Genomic DNA, 7,934 nt, shown 5'->3' with positions numbered 1-7,934 from the left:
AGGAAAGGAAAGGAAAGGAAAGGAAAGGAAAAAAGAAAGGAAAGGAAAGGAAAGGAAAACAACGGAATACAACGGAAATGGTAAAGCCCAGTGAGATACTGAGATAAAGTACAAAGGAAAGAAAGGAAAGGAAAGGAAAGGAAAGGAAAGGAAAAAAAGAAAGGAGAGGAAAGGAAAGAAAAGGAAAACAACGGAATACAACGGAAATGGTAAAGGACAAGTAGATACTGAGATAAAGTACAAAGGAAAGAAAGGAAAGGAAAGAAAAGGAAAGGAAGAGAAAGAAATGAATTGGTATGTGTGTGTATTACTGTAGAAACATAGGATCTATGAATGCCTGAAGTCAAGCTGTTTTACTATGTAAAAATGATTATCACCCACTCGTACATTTCCTAATTCCCTTACAACCATGAAAAAACAGAAAAAAAAGAAAGAAAGAAAGAGAAAAATAAATAATAATACCTGTGTCTCTCAGAGTCATGCAACAAGTGCCATGTTCTCCCACAGTGTAGGTCCACAGTGTTGCGGTTTGTATGCTTTTTCTTCACTATCTTTCATTTCAGTCAACCCTACCTCTAATTTACAGCTATATCTATTTGGAGTAGATAGCAGCCTTATCTGCTACAGCTGGGTGTGGAGAGCCAAATGAATTATTGTGAGTAATCACACAGGAACATGTCAGCTGCCCAGATGTCCTGCTCATATACCCACCAGTCACTGAATGGACTCCATTTCCAGGAGATAGGTTATTTGTTAGAGGTGGCTTCTTTGTGTTGAGATAAAATTAGCTTCCCTTCACTGATTAAATACATTAAAACCGACCTCAGATCAAGAGAATAGTTAAGAGTTGGGGGGCATCATAGTGCTTTTTCATTGACAGAAATATTATCGATTCTAATTTATTTTTAGGGGTCGTCGTATGAAGGAGACACTGGCAGATTTTGGGGAGGATTTGACTATAACAACAGTAAAGCATAGGTTATAACTGGTCAGTTGGAGAGCTCAAAGTGATATAATAACAAAATAATCCTTAATCATTACATGAGTTACAGGGCTAGGCAAAAACCACAGTGTTTTAATGTCACCAGCAGCAGGACTGACCGAGTTCTATCTAAACAGATTATTTAAAACCATAGAACAGATATAAACCAAGAAAAAAAGACAGCAGTATGGGATAAATAAACTTATAGAAAAAATACATAACAAGTCTGGAACACGATGTTTTCATACTTTCACTTCCAAAAAGTCTTTGTGTTGGATTCAGATATCTACACACCTTGCCTGTGTTATTAACATTAATAATAGTGTCGCAATTTTCTTTTTTTAAATAAATCTGTCCGTCTAATTGACCCTTACAGATCACATTTCCCCGCAGCTCCGTGATAAAAGGAACCGGACAGCAAGAAACTCGCTACCATATTCAGATCATTTTGAGGTGTTTAAACCTAGTGTGCATCACTATTCACAACCAACTGTTTGTAACTCCATATTCTCTCTCATTAAATCCGACACCAGATGTCCGAGTCCAAAGTCACTTACAAAAACGGGAACCAAAACGTTAGCCCATGTTTTCTTCAGCAAGCTTTTAGTCCCCGAAGAGCTGCACTGCCAAGATATTATTTGATTCCCTGTACAACAATTGATTTTGAGAAATCCTTATCAACCATGGTGTTCTCTTTCTCTCTAGCCACTCTAGCCAGTACTGTACTCTTCCACAACATGTCAGGAGCAACACTATGAAGCAGTTGGGCAGCTACTAATTAGAGTCACAGGAGATGAAAGTTTACATACAAATTTGTTCTTTTTTTAGTAAGTGCCATTTATCCATATCACATATGACTTGAGCTCTAAATAGAATGAATTTCTGTGTAAAATACAGTTTGTACTGATCTTGAGTCCACCTCATTGAGGGAGCCAGAGATAAAGCAGTAGTGCTGAGGACACACCAGGTTATAGTGAGGGGAGTGGAAATGGCATTTGGAATCACTGCTTAAAATGGTATAGCCATTTCCTGGTGCCAAACATAGAAAATGATTTCTTAGTAGGCATTTGAGCCAATTTAGAGCTTCCTTGGTGCCATGAGCAGCAGGCAAGGTTGGAATGGAGACAGAAGGCACAACGGGGTTCTGTAGACCCCATGCAGATAAAAAATGTGCATCTATCCAGTACCATACTTTAATAGTGTTCACTAAATCAGGCTTATCACGTGTAAGAGTAATCGATATCTGGAATACCTCCTTCTCTATAGCCACGGTTTGTGCCATAGCCTGCATTAGTTGTGGGATGGGGTGGTTTGTATAGACCTGTGCCATTGGAAGGGAAGATAGTATGTATTATGTAGTCTTCCTGTACTGGCTTGGGTTGCAGTGTCTCTCTGGCAGCCATTGGTGTCATCTGGAATCCAGGTCCTCGGATCTCCAGAATGGTGTTATCTTTTTTAGTGCCTGATTCAACGTAGTCGTCATAATGCTTGCTTTTTCGTGAGCTACTGCGGTTGTAGTGATCTCTTGAGGAAAAGCGCCTGGCACGATGGGCATACCAGCAGAATATTCCAAGAATAAGTGTAAGAGAGACTATTGCAGTGGCTCCTCCAATAATTCCAGCAAGTGGAAGTGAGTTGATGTGCTCTGAGCCCCGATCATCCCCTTGATCAACATCGGACAGGTTGGGATCAGCTGTCTCAGCCTTTGCACACACTGGAGCCTCATCCGTGTCTGTGTTTCCTCCTGACATTCCGGCTTTGTTCCCAGTGCCAGAGACTAGGGGCACCATACAGATGATGTAGCTGGATGCCGGTTGAAGGGCAGTAAGGAGATACTCTCTTCGGTCACCCCTCACTAAAGTCTCAGTAATGGAACCCATTGCAGCACTAGTCCCTAGGCGGAGCCAACTAAGCCTGAACGAAGAAGATGTTTGAGCCACACTCCATGTAACTCTGATGCTATCTTGTGATAGAGACTTTACATTCAAGGCCAGGTTCTTGCCCACACCACTGCTGCCCAGTGTGTAGTCTAAGCCTTTATCTGGAAGCCCCAGACCTGGGCGCTTGGACCGCAGAGTGAACAGAGATCCTTGTGGAGGGAAACTAGTTGTGAAAGTTACTCCTGCACCACCCATTCTATTGCCAGTAGTACCTCCCCCTCCAGGCAAACCCACTCCACCTATTCCCCCACCTCCAGCAGCTGCCAATTCACAGTCATCCATTTGGCTAGTAAGGTCCCTTAGTGGCATGTCACGAACTCGCTCTGGAGACTGGCAAGTCAGTCCTCGGACTGTAATGGTGTTTCCTTTGGCTTCCAGCCAATCATATAGCCAGCGCAGATTGCATCCACAATGCCAAGGGTTGCCACGCACAAGCAACTGCCCCAGGCTCTCCAAGTCCCGGAACAAACCCCTGGGAAGTGTGGTCAGGTTGTTCCCGGACAGGTCCAGCCTCTGAAGACTACGCATGCCATCAAGGGATCCCCGTGGCATGTGGATCAGGGCATTGTCCTGGAAAGATAGTCTTTGTAGGTGTGCACTAGGCAAATTGAGAGGTGGAGTTTGAAGGGAGTTCCGTACCAAAGACAGTTCAGTGAGGTTTGAGAGGCGTGAGAAGGTGTCATCTGCAATCCGCTGATTAGCCAGAAGGTTACCATCCAAGACAAGACGGCGCAGAGAAGACAAACCACGGAAGGCATGTGTGGGAATAGTTGAGATACGATTATCATCTAACCGGAGCTCCTCTAGAGAGGCTGGAAGTCCTGAGGGAATACTGGAAAGGTGGTTTCTGGAAAGGAAGAGCAGACGTAGACGAGGATTGTCAGCAAAAGCCTGGTCTTCTATACTAACTGTGGACACTGAGTTGTCATCCAAATGCAGCTTCTCCAGGAGAGGCAACCTGGCTAATGCAGCCCTTGGTAACACCCGAATGTTGTTGTCTTGGAGATGAAGTTCTCGTAACGATGGTGGTAAATACATGGGAAAGTCATCCAGCTCATTATCATAGAGATATATAACCTCCACGGTAGTGAGGTACTCCAAGGAAGTAGGAAGTCCTGCATTATCTATCTGATTATTCTGAAGATAAAGAATGGAGGCAGATGGGGGAAGTGGTGGGATAGCACTCAGACCACGGTCATTGCAGTAAATAAAGTCTTCATCACAGCGGCACACGGAGGGACACACTACATCCCCGTCTGCATCCATTCCCTGTGAGGCAGTTGCAGCACACTGCAGCACCTCGGCCAACAGTGTGAGGCACAGCAGGAGAAGAAAGAGCCAATCACGAATCTCAGCCATGACTTCATGAGCCATGATTCCAAAGTCTAACCTTTCCTCTTTTGTTTTCTTGATATAGTGCCCTTATCTTCTGTGTAGCTACTTCACAGATACCCAGAATGTAGGTGTCCTTCTAAGCTTCAGAGAAGTTTACTGCTTGGCCACAGTAGGGCTAAGGTAGCCAGCCTGAGGAAAAAGAGAGAAATAAGCTTGAATTAATGAATACCTACTTAATTAATAATTACCTAAGATCTCTCTGATTTTCCAATGAAAACCTAAAATGCCACATGCTGCATATGTTTTTCAATTAAATCCAAAAACAAGTATGCATAAATAACTGAATTATGCACAAATGCTGAATTTACTCGACAGAACAAAATTTGATGCCATTAAAATAAATGTATCTTTGTAGGTAACAAATTACGGATTACAAATGACTAGCAACGAATTTGAAATTCCTTTCACTCTGAAAGCAAGCTTACTTTTGGTAAACAATAACAACACATTTGTAAACAATATTTTAGAGAGTGTGCTTGTGTGGTTTTGCACCTTTTTGTTTTGTATGTGTTTGTGTGTTTAGGGTAGGCGATAAGGCCGCGTAAAATGAATCCGCGGATGACCATCGAGTAATTTGGGTCTCTTCTCTGCTATACAACTAAACAAGTTTCTAGAGAGAGAGGTATAGAAAGAGTGATTGACAGAGAAATGTGTGTGAGATTTCAGAGCATTGGGAGTTGAGATCGTAATGATTAAACAGGCGCTCGTAAGAAAACTATTAATGATATTAAAGATATAGCTTAAATAGGTTAAATGATTTTTGTTTATATACATACAAACATATTATTGTTGCAAAACTTGGAAACAATTTTTTTTTTATGTTGTGTTTGCATGGAAGTCCTCTATCTGTTTATTTTCAAGAATATATACTGTACATAAAAATAACAATGCATTTTTGACATCCATTTTATTTGCTGTAATAGTTGTATGAAAAAATATTTCCTTCTAGCTCATACTGTGGATTCATACAGCCTATTATTAACAATCACGTAGATAATTACATCTGGTAAAACTTGCTAAAAATATGTTTTAATCTTTAAAACTTTAAAGTATAGTAAACCTAAAGGTGGATGGATATTTTTTTTTATTATTATAAATGCCTACAAACTATACAAACAAATTTTACACAGCTATGGCAACAATATGAAGTGTGATTTGAGTGAAAGAACTGTCTAATGGCCAGTGACAGCTTCTCTATTTACCATGATTGTTATTCAGAAGAGATAAAACATAATTACAGAGTTGAAAACACTTCCCCTAAAAATAAATAAATAAATAAATAAATAATAATAATAAAAAAAAGCAATCACAGTGCTGCCTGTCTTTCAATGAGTGTTTCTATGCGTAGGTGTAACAGTTTTATGCCTGCGAGACCTTCAGCTATAAGGCTCAACCGTAATGGATTCATAATTGTAAAGCTGAGTTACTGATAGGTAGTAAAACGTTTAGCCCTCCCTTTCAATACTACGACCAGCTGTCACTGACGGTTACACTCTTACAATAAAGGTATTGCAGCAATGTAAGTTGTCTCTATGTAATTTTCCAACAATAGATCAATACAATAAAAACAAATCTAGTTTATTGTTTTCCTGTTGGCTTTATAGTGGCCATGCACCTTTGGCCATGCACAGACTTTTACAACTATGGGAGTAAAAAGAGTCAAAAGTGCCAGTCCCATGAACAAAGTCTACAAATGTAGAGCTAATATATTTGATAAAAATGTGTTCTAAATAATCAACTTGCCTCTACAACTACCCTTGGATCTTGTCATAGAAATTGCATATACTGTTGTGATGAAGTACATGCATGCGTATAATCTCTTACACGACACTGAGGAGCCGGATTCGATCACTGAAGGATCTCACACATGGACAGGTGTGTGAGAAATGCAGTAGGCATGAATCACTTGGGGACAGGCTGAAATAGGGGTTGTACAGACGGCCTGTCGCCCGAGCATCCCCACCACGCCATGCTCCTCCAATAATCCAGGCAGTGTGAGGGCAGCTTGGGCCTATATCAATTTACATCCAGGGACCCTGGGACAGGCTTGAGCGAGAGAGACAGAGCATATCCACAGCCCCGTTATCACTCCCTCATAAAATTCACCGCATTACAATAAAACCCATATCTGGTGCTGCCAGGTGTCACGCGTGAGTGTATGAAATAAAAATAACGGTTTATCGGAAAGGGAACAGTGGTGCATGGGAAGATATGGCCATATTTGATGGTGAGCAGAAGATAAAGCCAAGTAGGCTGCTTTCTGCTGATGCATGTCTATAAATAACAACTTTTTATATATGCACAATGGAAAGATGCAGGCTGATCAAAACACACAAGGGACTGTGGTACAAAAAGTGATACAATGAGAATATGAGATAGATGGTGGGAGGAAAAAGGAAAGGAAGCATGAACCTAGTTGAAGAAAGTTAGCGGTCATTCTCGGATGAATCATCTATCTGTCCATCTGCCTGTCCGTCTGCCCGTCTCTTTGTTCCTTTTCATTTTCTGCCTAATTCGGTTATTTGGTTGTCATCCAGGAATTGAATAATTAAATTCAATGAAGCTCAACTGTGATGCATGACTGCAAGAGCTTTAGTTTTGTCAGAACAGAAGGTGTCTTAAATTCCTCAACAGTCTATTTTCTTCTCTTTCCTGAAGTTAATGAAATACAAAAAAAAAATCATTTTGTCATGTCTTGGAAAGTGTAAATGTTCTCTGTTTGGCACAAAACCTGTGAATGTTATAAAGTTCTGACACTAAAGACTCCTTTCATAAATGTTGTACATCTTACAAAAAAGACCACATCATCATCAACCAGAGTGTCTTCACAAGACTTTTTCTTCCTTATAAACAATTCTCTGACCAAACAGAAATGAAACCAAGTACAGAAAATGCTTGCATAAGGCAGACTAAAAGTTTTTTCCCAAAAGATGTAGAGTTCAACACATCAGATGTTTTGGTTCCCAAAACGTTTCCTAATAGAGGATATAAACTTTAACCATCCAAAACTATTTTCCCATAAACATTACATAAACATAATATGTTTCTCTTAAAGACATTTCTAAAAATTACGAAACAACAAAAACTCTTTCCTTAAAATGAGCTTTCAAACAAAACGAGCAAAACGAAAGCTTTTTAAACATTAAACATTAATAAAAGTTACCAACTCTCTATTGCACCCAAGTTCATGCTTTACTTCCTCTTTCTCCCTGTCCGGCATTTACTAACCGAATCCCTTTTGGTCCAAGAAAGAGCCTGTTTTGTGCATCAAAACCTGGTGCCATGGAATTCATTTGAATCAATGTCCCTCCTCACCAAATTGAAGATTAAATATTAATCGTTACAACACGAACGACCGGACAGACCCGACTCTCGGGCTCCCAACCCATAGCCGAATCACAGGCAGCCAAACAATTAAACAAGGAACACTATATTATATAATATGTGAGAGTAATCAAATAGGAATGAGATGAAGAACACACACTTGGTGAAATATGATGGAAATCATTTTTCTGATATGAAAAGATCTCATCTCCAATCCTGTTGCCCCACTGACCTATAAATCAACAACTCAACAAAAGCCCAATAAAATAGCCTACATTCTGCACACGCATATT

General features: G+C 40.3%; 1 protein-coding gene across 2 annotated transcripts in view; it reads right to left on the bottom strand.

Moving 5' to 3' along the window:
• Window positions 1-1,055: 1,055 nt before the first annotated feature.
• Window positions 1,056-7,934, bottom strand: part of flrt1a (fibronectin leucine rich transmembrane protein 1a) — a 56,160-nt gene continuing 49,281 nt past the window's right edge. For both annotated transcript variants that reach the window (XM_027132958.2, XM_027132957.2), the window contains exon 3: window positions 1,056-4,446. In XM_027132958.2, the coding sequence (XP_026988759.1) occupies window positions 2,203-4,296 (2,094 nt within the window). In that variant the 5' untranslated portion in view covers window positions 4,297-4,446 and the 3' untranslated portion in view covers window positions 1,056-2,202. The remainder of the gene's footprint in view (window positions 4,447-7,934) is intronic.

The sequence above is a fragment of the Tachysurus fulvidraco genome, chromosome 26 (genome assembly GCF_022655615.1).
Source record: "Tachysurus fulvidraco isolate hzauxx_2018 chromosome 26, HZAU_PFXX_2.0, whole genome shotgun sequence".
Taxonomy (NCBI): domain Eukaryota; kingdom Metazoa; phylum Chordata; class Actinopteri; order Siluriformes; family Bagridae; genus Tachysurus; species Tachysurus fulvidraco.
Note: the sequence above shows the minus strand (reverse complement) of the source record. Positions and strands in the feature narration are given on the sequence as shown.